At 41.9% G+C, this 17,840-nt stretch overlaps 2 protein-coding genes across 2 annotated transcripts in view; both read left to right on the forward strand.

Moving 5' to 3' along the window:
• Positions 1–5,878, forward strand: part of KIAA1109 (KIAA1109 ortholog) — an 87,777-nt gene extending 81,899 nt beyond the window's left edge. The window contains 11 exon segments of the mRNA XM_030947036.1: positions 104–361; positions 756–906; positions 1,188–1,345; positions 1,466–1,658; positions 1,853–2,070; positions 2,249–2,500; positions 3,030–3,233; positions 3,469–3,663; positions 4,081–4,215; positions 4,657–4,822; positions 5,175–5,878. Of these exon segments, the coding sequence (XP_030802896.1) occupies positions 104–361; positions 756–906; positions 1,188–1,345; positions 1,466–1,658; positions 1,853–2,070; positions 2,249–2,500; positions 3,030–3,233; positions 3,469–3,663; positions 4,081–4,215; positions 4,657–4,822; positions 5,175–5,391 (2,147 nt within the window). The 3' untranslated portion in view covers positions 5,392–5,878.
• A 90-nt stretch (positions 5,879–5,968) lies between these two features.
• On the forward strand, positions 5,969–14,351 carry ADAD1 (adenosine deaminase domain containing 1). The gene is made up of 12 exons (XM_030947034.1): positions 5,969–6,493; positions 6,820–7,017; positions 7,887–8,042; positions 8,454–8,621; positions 9,137–9,199; positions 9,693–9,815; positions 9,938–10,061; positions 10,260–10,430; positions 11,241–11,467; positions 11,961–12,198; positions 12,585–12,717; positions 12,890–14,351. The coding sequence occupies exons 2-12, from the start codon at positions 6,831–6,833 to the stop codon at positions 13,001–13,003; spliced, it is 1,704 nt and encodes a 567-aa protein (XP_030802894.1). The 5' UTR covers positions 5,969–6,493; positions 6,820–6,830; the 3' UTR covers positions 13,004–14,351.
• The last annotated feature ends 3,489 nt before the right edge of the window (positions 14,352–17,840 follow it).

A 17,840-nucleotide genomic window follows, 5' to 3' on the forward strand; every position in this document is an offset into this window, starting at 1 on the left:
GAAATACATTTATTTCTTAGTAGTTCTTAGTATACATGAGGATATGGTTAGACACAAATGAAATGGTTTTTCTGTATTTCCTGTGCTGCATTTTCTCCAGTAGCATCAGGCCCTGGCACACCAGATTCAATTGAAGGAGTGAGCCAGCACCTTTCTCCTGAATCCTCAAGGAAAGCATACTGCAGGACATGGGAGCAGCCCTGCCAGTCTGCTTCCTTCACTCACATGGCACAGTCCCCCAATGTTTTCAGTGAGCACAGTGCCAGCAGCAGTATGTCACCTGGGACAGCATCTCACAGCCTCAAGTCTCCAGCTGTCACAAGATCCAGGAGTGTGTCTGACTCCTCAGTGCCTCAGAGAGGTAAGTAGATAATGACTTGTATATTTTTTTTCAAGTATTTCCAGCAGTTGTATGAAAGAAGTATGTCATTACTGCTTTGAAAATATTCTTTTCCACAGTGTCTGGCACTGGAGAGTCAATAGCTTAGAGAAGGGAAAATGTCTAAAATGGATGAATGAAAGTTGTTTGCATGTTTTCTATAAAATTTCCCTGTCTATGAGTCAATTTCTGTGACAGCTAAAGCAATGCATACTGCAAATCCTCTAGTTCTCACTTACCTTTTCTCATGGTTTTGTGCCCTTTATCAATATTGTGCTTGTCAGTCCTTTTGTAATATTCAAAATGGATATGTTCTGCCAGTTTTTCCTAGCATGTGGAATAATTTACATTTTTGTCCATTTTTTGTTCTGTTTAGATACTCTCTCAAAAACATCAACTCCATTTAATAAGTCAAATAAAGCTGGCAGCCAGCAAGGAACACCATGGGAAACACTGGTTGTGTTTGCTATGAACCTAAAACAATTAAATGTTCAAATGAATATGAGCAATGTAATGGGCAATACTACGTAAGTATAAAATATGATCAACTATGTTTTAACACTTGCTGGTGTTTTGGGGGCAAAAAAGCAGTCTTTTCCTCACTGGCTGTTAACAGTCTGTTGCCTTTTAGCTTTAAAATCCTACCCTTTGCAGTTTTGAACTGAGAATCCTCTCTTGAATACTGCAGTTGCTTAATCCTGAAGTCACATATGCCTAAACCACCTTATTTACTGCTTTCCAGTAGATGACCTTTAGTTTCTCTTTTGGCAACCTGGAAAGTTGTTGTCTGTTTTGACCTCTGTTCTAGGTGGACCACCAGTGGTTTGAAAAGTCAGGGCCGTCTGTCTGTGGGCAGTAGCAGAGATCGGGAAATCAGCATGTCTGTGGGCTTGGGAAGGTCCCAGCTGGACTCCAGAGGGGGAGTTGTTGGAGGTACCATAGATGTGAACACCTTGGAGATGGTGGGTAAGTTGGAAAGCCTCCTGCTGTTAGCATGTGCTCCAGTCAATAAAGGTGATATCACTGGAAAAACTGATTTTCATCTCTTTAATTCTGTATTTCTCTATTGCTTTGGTTCTATTTCAGCTCATATTTCAGAGCACCCAAACCAACAGCCCAATCATAAAATTGAAATTACTATGGGTTCTACTGAAGCACGTGTTGACTACATGGGATCCAGTATCCTAATGGGAATCTTCAGTAATGCTGATCTTAAACTGCAGGATGAGTGGAAGATTAATCTGTATAATAATCTGGATTCGAGCATGACTGATAAAAGGTAATAATATTACCTGTGCTTGAAATGTATGATGTTTGATAATGTCAAATGTCTTCTGTCCAATATTGCTAACCAGAAATGTGTCTGCTAGAATGCAAAGGGTTCATTGTTTGGTTTTGGTTGTTTTTTTTCTTTTTTAATTGTCAGTAGGGAATATATTAACTACTAATTTTCTTGCTGTTGTTACTATCTAGTGAGATATTTGTCCATGGGGACTTGAAATGGGATATCTTCCAAGTGATGATTTCAAGGTCAACTACGCCAGACCTGATAAAAATAGGAATGAAACTCCAGGAGTTCTTCACTCAGCAGTTTGATACAAGCAAGCGAGCTCTGTCCACGTGGGGTCCTGTTCCTTATCTCCCTCCCAAGACGGTGGCAAACAACTTGGAGAGAACCTCACACGAGCAATGTAAGTGCTACCAAAAAATAATGATTCCCAATTAAAATGTTTTAATTGCAAAAATTACCTAGGAGACAGTGTCAGTGGAAATATCACTCAGAATTCCAGTTTTTACTAAAAATATAAATATGCCAGCAGTTTTTTTCTGCATCTTGCCTGAGGTTTGTTGTTCATGTTTGCTCTGCAGTGTTGGATGCAGCCCATCATCGCCATTGGCCAGGAGTTCTGAAGGTGGTGTCTGGGTGCCACATATCCCTGTTCCAGATGCCACTGCCAGAAGATGGGATGCAGTTTGGAGGATCCATGAGCCTGCATGGGAACCATATGACCCTAGCTTGTTTTCATGGACCTAATTTCCGCTCAAAATCGTGGGCCTTATTTCACCTGGAAGAACCCAATATTGCATTTTGGACAGAAGCCCAGAAAGTTTTGGAAGATGGTAATTTAAACTGTTTACTCATTCCTCTAAATTACATTATTAAAAACTCATTTAAAGAATTATTACATAAGAATAAATCAAAAATTTATTTTCTTTGTCTGAATCAAAAATATTTCCCAAAAATATACCATTTATCTAAAAATAATCTGTTCCCTCCACACCTTAACCACAATTTGCTTTATCTGTGGAATAAAGTACATTTTCAAATGTACTGGGTATGTCCCTGATAATGAGCCTACTGAGTGGATTGGCTGGCTTTTTAATTGTGTTTGTGTAGTCCTTCTTAGCTGTATGATGAATTTTGGTGGTCTTATTGCTTACATTAGTCTTAATATTGTGAAGTTTTATTGTTTGTAGCTACTGAGGATTTGATTTATCTGTTGTTTTCAAGCTTTATACCAGGTTTTATTCCACTGATGCACTAATTATTCATATTAAATACCTGTAGGAGAATAAGAGAAAATTCCACTACCCTCACTAAGCTGCTTTTACTTTTTTTTTTTTTTCCTCTCCCACACCTCCAATGCAGGTACCAGTGAGCACTCCACGTACATTGTTCAAACCCTGGACTTTCACTTGGGCCATAACACCATGGTCACCAAGCCCTGTGGGGCCCTGGAGAGCCCCATGGCCACCATCACCAAGATAACGCGGCGCCGCCATGAAAATCCCCCCCACGGAGTTGCCAGTGTGAAGGAGTGGTTCAATTATGTGACAGCCACGAGGAATGAAGGTTAGAGTCAGGTTCACTCAGTCTGGGGGTTGATCTGCTTGCACATGGAGCTGTTGAAAAGCTGCTACATCTCAAGTGTATAAACAACAAAATTGATTGATCTTTTCTAGTCATGCTTTTGGGAGCAGAATAAAAGAGAAAATCTTCTCAATAATCATACAGCAGCAGTTTTACAAGTCACTTTTCTTAACTTTTTTGCCTTGTCAAAATTTAACATCTCCCATTGTTCCTGCAGAGTTGAACCTGCTACGGAATGTTGATGCCAACAATCCAGAGAGCAGCACAACAGTGAAAAGCTCAAGCTTGTTAAGTGGCTTCAGGGGTGGCTCCAGTTACAACCATGAAACTGAAACCATCTTTGCATTGCCAAGGATGCAGCTGGATTTTAAATCTATTCATGTTCAAGAGCCCCAAGAACCTTCGTTACAAGGTGCAGTAAAACGTCATTTGCTTTTTCGTGGTGAAAAACTATTTCTTGCAAATTAGGAATTAAAGGTAGTGTGCTGATAAGAGGATTTAATATGAGAACTGCAGATTTGCAAGAAGAAACAACATTTTGTTGTGAAATGTAGAGGGAGTTATTTTGAGAGAGTGAAGATCTAGTGTAGAGACTGGTTGCTGTAGAAAATAACTAAGAAATTAATGTGAACATTTCAGCCACACTGGCTGTTTTCATAGGCTTGGTTTCCTTGTATTTATTAAAATGTTAACTGTGGTCTTTCCTCTCAAGAGTTGCTGGTTCAATGAAAAGTATTATTTTCAAATGATTTGCATTCAAATTCTATGTACTTTTAGATTTACTGTATGCACTTGTAAGTGTATTGATGCTATTTTTATCTGGCTGTAGATACAAGTGTTAAACCAAAGGTGGAATGCAGTGTGGTAACTGAATTTACAGACCACATCTGTGTGACCATGGATGCTGAACTGATCATGTTTCTGCATGACTTGGTGTCTGCTTATCTAAAAGAAAAAGAGAAAGGTGAGTTGTTGTTCATGAAGTAACACTTGTCTGACAATGTGCAGCTGTCAGATTATTTGACAGTAAATACTCTGAATCATAATCAGGCTCCTATTTTGACACCTGATGTTTAACTTTCTCTTCATAAAATGGTATAGGCAGATTAAAGCTTTCAGAAAGCTTTATTCTTGTTATTGCAATCCTTTCATCAGTGGAGTCCTTTCGAGACATGCATTTTTCTAATTTCAGAATGGTTTACTTTTCTACCTTTCTAATATAGCAGCATTCAAATTTGGCACATTCATTCTTAAGCAATATGTGGCCTTCTGCAGAAAATCTGAAAACATGAGGTGATTGTCTTCTTGCTCAGACTTGTGCTTTTGTTTTATTTAAACTGTGAACAAAAAGAATCCAAGTGAGCTACTCATGGCTGACTGGTGTTTTCCTTTCTCCCCTTTGCAGCAATTTTTCCTCCTCGCATTCTGGCTGCTCGCCCAGGGCAGAAGAATTCTGTTGGTGTCCTTGAGGACAGCTCCACTGATAAAGAGGCAGAGGAAAGCATTACTTACACTACAGTTGACTGGAGGGAGTTTATGTGCAATACTTGGCATTTGGAACCCACGCTCAGGTAACAAACACCTTTAGTAGCTGCAGCCTCTTTGGCTGTGCATTAACTTCTGGGTTAGAATTTATGCAGATTTAAGGCACTGTTGGAGGCTCTTCTAAATTAGGATACAGTAAACTTTAAACTCATCAATTTCAGCCAGGTTTTTCACCTCCTTAAATATCCTCCTCCTTTGAGAGGATGTACCAGTGATCATCTTGAGCTTATCTGTCTAAATCAAGTTTGAAACAATGCCTGTTAGATATAAGTTGGTCATGAGTAACACTGGGGAAAATTGATTTTTTTTGTATTTACAATTGCCTGTTTGCTGTATGTATATATTTGAGACTGAGTCTTCTATTTATTGCTTTTTTAGATTAATATCCTGGACTGGGAGAAAAATTGATCCTGTTGGTGTTGACTACATCCTCCAAAAGCTGGGCTTTCACCATGCAAGGACTACTATCCCTAAGTGGCTGCAGCGTGGTGTCATGGATCCTTTGGACAAAGTTTTGTCAGTCCTTATAAAGAAACTTGGTACTGCACTACAAGATGAAAAGGAGAAGAAAGGAAAAGACAAAGAAGAATATTAAAAGTACAATGTGACAACCCTAACTCCATTTGATTTTATCAAAGTGTTTTATTATATTTTAAGAACTTAAATATGGTTTAAAGAGAAACCTAACAGCTTTTTGCTACTCTATTTAAAACTTACATTGTGAGTAACTGTTTACTGTGGTACTTGATACCATTCTGTATTTGAAGTTATTGCATGATGATGATGACCAATGTATATTCTGTGAAGGAATAGCTGGAACACTGTAAATCTGCTCCTCAGCGTCCATTTTATGATGTGCAATATGATCCTGCATCTTTACAATACTTGCAGATTAACTGTGAATTTTCTTAAAATTTTACTTGCCATAACACAAACCCCTCGTTGATGTGACCAGTAATTGATTTGTCAATGTAGACTGGTGTAAATTATATATATATATAACTTATGAAACTGTGATTGCCTTAGTGCTAAAAATCATGAAGTTTATTACACTTGTAATAAAATTTAACTACTGTACAGGACCTTTTTTTTTGCATCGATCAAGGAAGCTGAGCAACGAGAAGAGTGTTTTAAGTGTAACTTTGCAGACTGTGATTGAAGTGAGGCCAAGCGCAGAGGCCGGGAGCACGGGAAGCAGCCGGTGGGCGGGAAGCGCCGCCCCGACCGAGCAGCGCGGACGCGGCGCTTTCGCTGGGATCGGGGAAGCGGCTGCTCCCGGTCCCTGACGGCTGTGGCGCCTTCGAGTGCCGCCCTTGCCCGGCGGGAGCGGCCCGAGAAGGCGAGCCAGGGCCTGGGAAGCGATATTGAAGCCGAGTCGGCAGCACTGGGGGCAAAACTTAGCAGCGCCCTCGCTCCCTCAGCCGCTCCCTCAGCTCCTCCCTCAGCCGCAGCTGCGGCCTCGCGCCTCGGCCGCGCCCCTCACAAAGGGCGGGAAGGGCCGTGAGGGGCCGCCCCCGGCTCTGAGGGCCCGGAGGGCTGAGGCGGGAACGCTGCTCGGCTCTCGGAGGCCATCGCCTCAGGGCGGCCAGCACCTCCCCGGCTCCTCCAGCTTCGTGTGCCCTGAGGGGCGCTCCGCCTGCTTGCGGGGTGTGAGCGCTGAGCAACTCTCCACAGCAGGACCAGGGCAGCAGGTGCAGGTACCAAACCCTTTAACTGCAGCGCTAGCTTGGGCTGGAGGCTTGAGAGGGATCAGCTTTGCTGCTTTAGTTCGCTTCACTCCCTCAGGAGAGTTGTTTTGAGGTGTGTCCTTCGAGGGGCAGGGCCGGGTTAGGCGTGAGGGAAGGTGGTGTAACAGAAGGGAGAAGTGGCCGCCGTGTGGGGAAGGACACCGGGTCTGGGTTCTACCCTAGCCCTGGGCGAGTTGTTCTTGGTGTTCCTGTGAAATAGCTTGACCGGGAGAACTGCTGGGTTCTTTGCAGGGTCTTTTTGCTGCTGGCAGCATTAGTGAGTCAAGTTTCCTTAGGTCGGTCGGAAATGGCGAGCAGCAATGGCTGCTTTGGGGGTGCGGCAATGCTCGCCTTCGGTCCCGCGCCTGAGAAGATTTTGCCCCCCGAGGTTCTCAGACAGCCAATTCCAAGGGATCTCTCCGAGCCTGTGACTGCACGGCTGAATCCTCCACCTTTTATTATGTGCAGTGAACCAGGGGTGATGAAAAATCCAGGTATAGTTTGCAGTTTATACACCGGGATTGGCTGTTCATGCTATTGAAAGTAACTTCGCTTTTTCTTATCGCTGTATTTTCTTACATGACTTCTTTGGCATTTCCTTAAACTTGTCCCTCCTCTTCTAAAGTCTTTTTGTGCTGGAAGTTTGTTTTTTGTTGTGGGATGGCCTGTGTAGTCTGCAGCATTACTTACTTAAAAAGTTCAAGTTACAAAGTACTGTAGAGTGACAAAATATAGAATATGTTCTGCTGCATGAATTTTTATAAATAACATTGTGAAATGGTTTAACTGCAGTTTGAGATATCCCAAGATGTATTTTGAATTGCTTTGAGTAGTTGTGGTAAAAGCACCTGTTAAGACACTTAAAAGTGAGGATTTCTTGTCTGGGAAGTCGTTGTACTTGGGTGTATCACACTGCTGAAGCTGATAGTTGCATCCATCCAGTGGCTGCTGAAACTTCTATAGCGTCTTAGAACAAGGAATCCTGCTACTGCCCAGCTTTGTGTGGAAAAAGCACGGGCTCCACTGCTTGGTATCTGCCATCAGCAACTTTGATTGTTGATTTACAAGAGAGGGGAGGGGGATATATGTTGTATTTTGTTGTAGTACATCTCTCTTGTCTGTATTCAGAGATGATGGGATTTACTATAGTAAAAGGTTTGATGCTTGTAAAAGAGGATGCGCACACTGTTTTGAAATTGCTCTTGTTGCTAATGTCGGGTTCAATACAAAGCAGTAATGCTCCACAGTAAATTTTGGTTTGCTTTTTTAAGAAGCATCTGAAAAGCAGTTGTTGTTAGCAGATTTTCAGACAGTGTGTTCAGTTCTCTCCTTAATTCTGTTTAAGGACGTTTTCTTTCTCAAGGAGCCGACACCACCACATTTTCAGCCTTTCCCTCACAGAGAGACCTGGATTTGATTGAAAGATACAAACAGGGAGTAATAAACTCAGTGTCTGCCTTGCATCTGCTTGCCAAAACACACAACCTGCAGCTTGAATTGAAAGAAACGAGCGTGGCAGGTAAACGCTTCTGCTACCAAATAAAGTGGTGTTTGCTTATCCTTGAGAGTATCTGAGTTGACTGGGTAGTGCTGATACAGCTGAACCTTCATACTGTTGATGGCACTACCCCCACATGTGTTGGGTTTTGGCTGCACTTTCCTTGCCTCCGCAGCTGTTTCTCATTATGAGGTGCTACAGAAATCGATCAATTTGCTTTAATTATGGCTGTTAACAGAACTTGTGTGAAGAGTTCATGAAGTGAAAGCTGCCAAAAGTTTTGGGGAGGTTATGGGTGAGGCTTTTATTTGCCAAAATTGTCTTTTTGTCTCGTATTTGTTCTAGGAATTCATACAAGGATGTAAAGCTATGGATGAAGTGCCTTCAAAAAGTTTCACTGGTTGCATTTGCTTTTTTTCTTCTCCTTTTAAGGTGATGTCATAAGGCCTTATTTTGCCTTTTGTGCTGTGATAAATGGTGTTTGCTACAAGACTGGGCTGGGAAAGAACAAGAAGGAATCTAAACTAAATGCAGCTAAACTGGCTCTTGCTGAGCTACTGAACTTGGAGAATACAGGGGCAAAGTCTTTTGAAGATTCAGGTAAATATTGTAGCAACACTTAATTACAACATAAAATGCTTGGCTTAACAGCATCCTATGCAAAACATCTGTGGTTTTATTAAATGCTGCGCTATTGGCCTCTCTCAGGTGTTTTGAATCCTTGGGGCAAATCTGTAGTTTGGTTCTGAAACTGTTCTTTATTTTTGTCGTTTGTGTATTAAGAGTTGCATCAGCTGGTGCCAGAAATACTGAAGGAATTCATTTGTTGATTTGCTACTCACTAGGTGCAGCAACAAGAAGTACATTCGCAAGTGCATTTGAATTTTTAAAAGGCTTCCCTACTGAGATACTGCTTTCAACAGAGTTCAGTTGCCATAGTATTTTATCTTCTTTTGGGTTTTGCTGTCTGAATCATTCTAAGCTTACAGGGACTTCAAAATCAGAAGAGAAAGTTCATAGAGAATTAGAAAGTTTGACTTGCTGCAAATAGTGTGACATTCATGTTTAGAAATTAGGCATGTCCATCTCACTTCAAAATGTTCTTAAATTCTTAGCTTTTCCCTGTGTTCCTGCTGAGCCCCAGCCTCCAGGAAACTCAGCTTGTGTTTCAAGGACTGGTAAGGAATAGTCTTGTCTTTCCTCTGTTGATTCAAATTGCTCAGCAAATAGTTTCTTTTTAAAATTTTTTTCATCTTTTAATACATTTAGTGCTCTCTATGTTGTTAGTGTTGTTTTAAACATTTTTGAAGGCTGTAAGAACTAGTATTACTAGAAAAGGACACACCTTCAGTAAATTGCTTGAATTTTTCAGTAAATTGCTTGAATTTCTGTCACCTGTCCAGGTGATAGAAATAGAAACAATATTCTTTGTCCTTACATGAGCTAGTGTGCAGTAGGTCATCCAACTTGGGCTATATCTTTTTCTACTGTAATGGATGGTAAAAGCATCAAGTATTTGGGTGTTCTTGAGCTTTTTTTAATCCTGAGGATCTTAAGACTCCTGAAAGTACGCGTGGTTGTGTGTTCAGGGTCATAATTTAGGAAGTTGCTCATGTATGCTTTTTCTGGTACCTGTAAGTTTGTCTTGATGGATTCTGTTGTTCCATTTAGGAGGAGAACATATCTATCAAAAGCTGTCACAAATGCTGGAGGAAGTGTTCAACCGCCTGACTACCCAACACTCCGAGTACCAAAGCTGTGGCAGTTCCCTAGCTGCCTTCATCATTGAAAAGGGCAAGTCTGGTTTGATTGTGAGCTTTGGGGAGTGGGAAACCTGTTCTCATGGAGCTCTGAGAGCTTGGAGCAGCTTGGTGGGCAGCCAGCCCAGGTGAACCCCCCACCATCTCTGGTTTTAGGTGGGCAGCATGAGGTGGTGGCTCTGGGGACAGGAGAATGCAACTACAGCCGGCGCTTGGAGTCCTGTGGGAGGCTCTTGCACGACAGCCATGCCATTGTCACTGCCAGGCGTTCCCTGCTCAGGTGGGAATGTCTCTGCAAATCCTTCCCTTGCTGCCACTTTGTGTCAGTTTCACTGCTGCACTTGAATTCTATACTTATGTGAACCAATAATGAATAGTAATGTAAACATGTATCTAGATTATATATAATGCACAATTTATTAAAGATATAATTTATTAAAGTATTTAATGTAAAATATATCATTTACTTTTCTTTTAGGTACTTGTACAGGCATCTTTTGCTGTTCTATAACAAAAATCCAGCCAAGGCAGAGAGATCCATATTTTGCACAGCGCCAGGCTCGAAGCTGCTTACCTTAAAGCAAAACATAACTCTCTCTCTCTACATGAACCAGCTTCCAAAAGGAACTGCTCAGTTAAAATCAGAGGTGTAAGTACCATGGCATTTCCTGAGATAAAGTGGAAGATTAATTTTTATCTTGTTTTGGGAACGTTAATGCACAAGATAGTTGTGGTATATATGCAATACAGCTCAATATGATGATACAGAAAATTTCTGTATGGGTTATAGAAGTTTCTTGGTTTTCTTTATTACAGACAACAAGCTGTTAACCCCTTTCCCAAGATACTACTAAAATACTGTTAAATCATGAATTTAACCGTTGAGCAAGTGGATTTAATGACCTAATGCCATTGTATGCACTACAAGATTGGAGTACAGAAAGCCTTGAACTGACACCAAAGGCTCTGCTTTGATGTCTTACCTCTTTGTAACTAAGGGAAAAAAGCTATTCTGCTTCAGAACAACCACTGGTTTGTCTCCCTTAGGTGTTGTATCTACTTACCTAAATATTTTGAATCACAGTGTGAGTTACATTTTAAAGGAGATTTTAAGAACCTTAGAGCTGTGTTTTTACAATTAACTTCTGTTACAGTGTGAGTAGACAAAAAGTGACAGCTGGTTTGTAGCTGATTTTTGTTTTTAATGTGTGCATTAAAATTAGACTGGTAGCTAAGGTTAGATTGAGTGGCTATTTCTGATTTAAATACTGATTTCACTATTCTAGACACTTGAGCAGCTCGGTCTGGTGTTTCTAAGAATTACAGACATTGAAGATAATACAAGGCCTAGATCTAGTGATTATTTTTTTTGTCAGAAACAGCCTTACTAGCTACCACTTACTGCAATCTCTGATCAGAGTGCTTGCTCACTGAAATCCATTCTCCTGTCCTGCCACAGGCATCTCGGTCCCCAGTCTATCTCTGCTTACGAAGCCAGCGAAGAGCTGAGTCTGCACGTTGCCCTGGAAGGCAGGATTTACCTGGCTGTCTGCTGTCCCTCCAAGACTGTCAGAGTGAGCAGCATGTCAGCTGGGGACAAACTGACCAAGTGGGAGGTGGTTGGTCTTCAGGGAGCCTTGCTGAGCCACTTCATCGAACCCGTGTACATCAGCAGCATTCTCGTGGGTATGTTCAGTGCAAATTCCGGGTGGGGGTTTGTGTGTTTCTCTATTCCAATTTGATTGTGTGTTATAAAGCATGAACTAAATCAGAAATACTTTGAAGAATTATAGAATTGTTCTTTGAGATGTAGTGGACCAAAGTCTATTTGTTTAGTAGGCAGTTAAAAATGCTGTTGAATGTGAGGTAATGTGGGCAAACTCTTCAACATATTTCCTCGTCTGGAAGGTTGAAATTCTGTTTTAGTAGGGAACCTAAAGAGTTGGTGAAAAACAGTGGTTCAAAAAAGAAAGTATTTTCCAGCGAAAATAATGGTGCCTCTGGAGAAGAAAATGAGAAATCATTTTTGTTCTGTGAATTGAATATTGGAACTGATCTTTACAAACCTGAATTTTATGGGAAAAAATGACTATAGTAGATTAAGAATGCAGAAATATCTGCATTTTTTACTATTTAATTTGATGTACTTGCATGTGGCTGATCTTGTCCTGTTTACTAGGAAATGGAAGTTGTAAGGATACAAAAGGACTGGACATAACCATAAAGCAGCGTCTTGATGATGAACTTATTTCAAAGCTTCCTGTGCATTACCTGGTCAACAGATCTCGTGTTTACTTGGTGAAATCTGCACTGCCAATCCAAACAGATTTGAACCAGTGGTCGCTTAGTTTGAATTGGACATTGTCAGATGCATCCCTGGAGGTTGTGGATGGATTAAGTGGGAAAACCACTGAAAGGTCAGCATTTGTCTTCATTTTGTTGGATATAATGGGTTTGTGCTGGATTATTGGAGTATTTAATTTTTTAAGCTATGAGAGAAATTCTCTCTCATGTTAGCTGAAAGCATCCTGTGATTAGGTGACGTTTTAGAGATCTTGTAAGCTCACAGTGAGATTACAAGACACTACAGAAAACAGCTCTCTCAGTGGAGCCTGTAGTAGTGAAAATGTTTTATCTTTCACAATGCATGAAACTAATTGGGATTCCAATTGAGATGGAATCCAGCATGATGGCATTCACCAAGTGTTAGGAGGGGAGGGTAAAACCCCTGTAAGGATCAGAGCATCTCCCTGCAGTGAGTTTGTTCCCGAGATCCATCATCGTTTCCCCGCTCTGCCCCCAGCTCCCCGTTCCGCAGCGGCACCTGCCTGGCCAGCCGCCTGTGCAAGGCCGCCATGTTCAGCCGCTTCAGGATGCTCGCCAGGGAAGCAGGACGGGCCGACCTGCTCCAGTTTCCAACATACCATGAGGCAAAGGTGAGCTGACACGGGGAGAGGGATCATTTTTGCAGTGTTTGTGCTTGTGCCTATTCCATGTTGGTGGTAGAGAACTCAGATCCCTCTGAGTAGTTCTTGAGATTTTTCTACAGATCTCTCTGTAACTGTAATTCTTGAGATTTTACAAGGTGTTTCTTTTTTCTTCTTTTAGATTAAATCTCAGTTGTACCAAGAAGCTAAAAGCTTGCTGCAGAGCTACCTAGAGCAGCACAGTTATGGATCGTGGATTGTGAAGTCTCCGCATATTGAACAGTTCAGTGATTGATGGAGGTGGATTAAATGTCAAGTCGGTTTGAATGACCTGTTTCAGTAAACAGAGTTCTGAGTAGTAAAATGTTCAACTTTTAAGTTTGTAGTTACAGGAAGAAAAAAATTCCAGAACTGCTTCTTGTCAGTTTAAATGCAGTTATTAAGCTACCTGTAATAGTTCAGTCTTTTCCCAAAATTGATGTTTTCTCATATGTAGGAGTATCTAACAGCTTTGTTCTGCTTTGGCCCCCCAGTGCCGCCTCATTTCAGCTCACTGACCCTGACTCCTAGAAATCCCCCCCCACTCCGTGGAATTATCATGTTTTTTTCCTGATAGTTTCAGGGTTTCTGTATATTGATTTCTTCTTTTTCCTCCCTTTCTCATAACTTCAGAAAAGAAAAAAAAAATCAGTAAAAGCTGTATTTCTTTCAAAAAAAAAGGCATACTAATGTGTCTTTCAAGAAAAAAGAAATGGACAGTCTGCTTGATCTGTAGGCATTCATCCTTTGCTGGGAGTTTTGTTTAGTGTCAATCTGCCAACTGGCTTATAGTTTATGTTGTTTGTGCTAGAAGAGTTAAATAATAATTTTTGTACTTCCAAATGTGAAACCTGGAATGACCAGCTGTTACTCAACTGTTTTGTGACAATTACTGATTCTGGTAGTGGGTTTAAAGCATTATGCAGGTGTCAAAGCTGTAATTGAGAAAGTAATGCAATGTAGTACAGAAGTGTCCAGAAACAAGGTTTTTTCAGCTTTTGTGGTTTGCCTCAAACCCCATCAGTGTTAATGCTTATGTATGAGTTGGACTCCTGCACTGAAGATGGCACCATCACTGCACTGGCAAGTCCTAGTGAAATCATCTGCATACACAGTAACCTGGAAAATAGTGCCTGTCACAAGGGAATTTACTTCCTTTTAAGTCCTGGTGAGAACATTGGTAGCATTGGGAGGGTGTTGTTCAGTGCCACGTTTGGAGTTGGCGTGGTGTTGTGAGCAGTGGTGTGTTCAAGCTAGACAGTAAACCTGGATTATGTTTGTGATTCCTGTAAATCATGCTAGGGGGGGTTACACAGTGTTCTCATACATCAGGAATAGTGAGCGTAGGGCTGGAGACATGTTTCACCTTCTTAGTGTCAGAAGATTCTCAAAGAAGTTCCTCCTCCTAGTGTTTGTTTCTTTCCTTAATCTGTTCTTCCAGCGAATATGTAGAGTCTTCTGTTGGGATGATCCTATGCTGATTCACAAGTTACTGAAACTCGCTGACCTGTTACTGTTTGGTCCTTGACCTTTTTTTGGCTGATGTGCTCTCTTGTTTTCTGTTACTGTCCTTTTTTGGGGTTGTGTGGTGGTTTTTGGTTTATTGTGGCACATGTTCCACAGACTGCTGGTTCCATGTAATGTTTTCTAAGAATGCTTGGGAATGACCATCGTGTTCCAGGCTAGAGCACAGTGTTGCCTTTTTGTAGGGGTGTTAAAAGTTCAATAAATGTCCTTGACAATGCAATAGCTATACCTTCATACATAGAGATGCTGGGAAGTGATACACATGTCAAATCTGACACACACATAGCATACCACGCATGTGTTTGCATTCTGTACACTCCTGGATTGTTTTTTGTATGGCCTTAGTCTTCTGCTGAGGTATTGGCCCCAAGGTGTTTCCTGTAGTTGAACCAGAAGCCTTAAATATGTACAAGTGCTGAGCTTTTTTCGTGTGCTTCAGCCATTTTATTAATTGAACAGCAAACTGAAATTTCCATGGAACTTAGGTGCTGCCTTAGGAGGAGAGATGTTTGTTAGTGAAAAGGATGTGTTTGGCTGGACATGATTACTGTGTCCTTGAGCAGTAACTTGATGGCACCTGTGTAGGTCCAGTTCTTCTACCTGGATTGTTCTTCAAGTAGCAGCATGTGCAGCATGCACTAAGCTAGTAAATGGAAGCATGGAGACACTGTGTTCAGGTTTTTCCTTGGCTACTTCGGTAATTCCAACATATATGGTTCTACAAGCTTGAGAGCGGCAAGGGTTCTGCAGTTCCAGTGCTGAGGCTGAAGCTGTATTCCCAACAGGTCCATGCACATGGAGCAGGTGTGCATCACACAGATGTGGCACAGAGCAGACAGGCAGGTGAGTACCAGCAGCAGCAGCCTGTGGCAGGGCTCAGCCTCTCCCCTCCCTGCTTGAGAAGATCTGAGCTCCAGGGCGAAGAATGGATGTACACATGGATATGGAGTGGGGTGGTGTGTGGGGGTGTGCTTTCCAATTTATGGAGCTCTACCTGGACAGCTGGAATGACACACAGTGACCTTTAGGAATGGTACTTCCTGATTCCGTGCCTCCACTGAGACTCCAAACCACATGCTGCTCTCTCTACTTCCATGCTTTTTCCTTCACCTCCGTTCTGCAGTGGCATGGAGTAGAGAATTGGGGGCAGAAAGGCAAAGGCCGTGGAGTTAAGGACAATTTCCTGGAGCAGCAGTGGTTCACATGGGGGGAAAAAAACCCAATAACAGTCAATCATCGACAGCTCCCTCCACCATTTTCTGAACCAGAAGGAAAGCTTCTCTGGAAGAGGATCCCTTTCCTCCATCCCTGGTAATGATGTGAGGTACACAGTAACCTCTGTGTTTTGGCTGTTCCCACTCCTGGATGCTGCAGAAACTAATCCTGTCCTGGATGGAACCAGAGCATTATTCATCCTTTTCACAAAGGAACACAGGTCTCATTTCCATAGCCAATGGCTCTCCCTCTTCTTAGGTGTCGGCTGAGTTAGTTTGGTCCATCACTGGGTTCTGTCTATCCTAGATGTACACACAATACATACAGTATTACACAGTTCAATGTTACAGACTTCTTACCTAGAAATCAAATCCCCTTCAGGTACAAACTGTGTTTCTGCTTCTCTCTGCATTACGTGCCATGTGCCCCTGGGTTTTGGGGCAAAAAATCCAATCCCACAGCTGGTTTTGCCTCTGCTTGAGGCAGGGCTAATCCACTGTAGGATGTCAGGTGTCGTATCATATCATGCCACGTCTCACGCTTCATACATTTGCATGTGTGTCACACCCCTGTCGTGTCGCATACATTCCATGGCACATGTCAAACATCTTAATTTGGTACTAGAGCTGTGCAATCAAGCAGAAGGCAGGTCAGGAAATCAGTTTTGATAACTCTTTAGGGGTTCTGTGGTTTTCTTACAGCATAGTGAGGGAAGGTATGTCTAGTAAAGTTCACCTTGTTACGCATTTTCAGATGCTTTTGACACCATCCTTGTTCTCTAAGGACATATTTTAAAGCTTGGGGAAATACAGAAGCTGGTCCTGAAGTTGGTGTTTAAGAATATGCACCTTCCTATGATGTAGATTTGATAGACATAACCATGTGTAGCACAAGCACCTTCCTCACACCTCGGCTAGCTCTTTGAGTCAGCAGTCTTTATACAAGTATTTATTTGAAAAAGCATCTTGAACTTCTTGCTGGAGGTGCTGTGTGGGGAGCAAGGCAGCCTAAACATGGTTTGAAAATCGACAGCAGATCGTGGCTACTGTGCAAGTGTGATGTTGTTAACCCCAAAACTGGAGCCAGGGCAGGCAAAGCCTCCTCTTTCCATGTCTGTGAACCTACAGCTGTCTCAGAACAGCCCAGCTCCAAAGCAGTTTGTGCAGACCAGATGCCACAAAAAGTGTATGTAGTTTTGTAAGAATCCATATATCACACTGCTTGTGTTTGTGAAATTGTTAGTGAGCTCCAGCTTCTGCGCGAGTATCTCCTTGCCATCCTTTCCTGCTTTCTGAACTATTTGACTGTCCTGCCTTACTGAATGCTTACTGTTTAGGGGTTTAGGAAATGTCTTGATTATTCCACTTGGGATGTCCAGCTGCACAGACTGACTCCAGGGTAGGTTTTACCCAACTGCTGAAGTTGAGGGCTCTTGGGCTTAAGGAAATAATAAAGAAAGTCTTATTTATTAAGAGAATTGTTTTTAATGAAAACTGCTTCTTCGCCCTCTCTGGTTGCTGAGAGCTGGAGCAGCACTACCACAACACTGCCCGCAGAGAAATGTCTGAGCTGATATTAGAAGAGGTTTGTTTGCAAAGCCATGTATTGTGGGTGATGCTGTTTCTTTCTACATGCTGCATCTAAGAATTTTTGCAGTAAGAAGGAATCTGTGTAAAGAGAAGGATTTTTCTACAAAGATTACCAAGGTAGAAGGAATTCTTATGCAGAAGTTTCTTGCCTGTTTTCTCATCTGTGTCCTGTATTCAAGTATTTTTGTTGTTACTGTCACCTGATTTGAGGGGAGGGTGGGGCTTATCTGTTTGTGGCTGAGGTGACTGACAGTATTTACTTTCCTGAGTCCTTGTGGGTGGGGACAGAGCACTCCTTCGCAGTGGGAAGAGAAGATGAGTAGAGAAACAGACGGCAGTGCTGTGAGTATTTTCCCAGTTTTGGCAGAAAGCTGTCATTAACGCCCATTTTCTCTTTGCAGCCTGCAAGGAAACTGCTGTTTTTTCCATTGTTAGTCTGGTTTTAAGTCTAAGGTGAAGTACTCCATACCACACCCACCAGGAAAGCACATCAAAGTCTAAACTTGATAGATGATAGCTGCTGTAGTAGGCTCACTTTCATCAATTATAGCCTGCCTTGTTAGTATTGACTTGGAGCTTTTGTGTAGTAAAAAATGCTCTTACATTGTTTCTTTGTCATAGAACTGAGGCCATCTGCATTGGAAGTAAGGACATTGCTGAGGTTCCACAGAAAGATTTCTGACAATGCAGTGTGTTCACATGGATTTATACATTAATCTTCAATTTCATGTCAGTTTTGTTGTTCTGGGACCTCAGTTACCT

The sequence above is a fragment of the Camarhynchus parvulus genome, chromosome 4, assembly GCF_901933205.1.
Source record: "Camarhynchus parvulus chromosome 4, STF_HiC, whole genome shotgun sequence".
Classification (NCBI taxonomy): domain Eukaryota; kingdom Metazoa; phylum Chordata; class Aves; order Passeriformes; family Thraupidae; genus Camarhynchus; species Camarhynchus parvulus.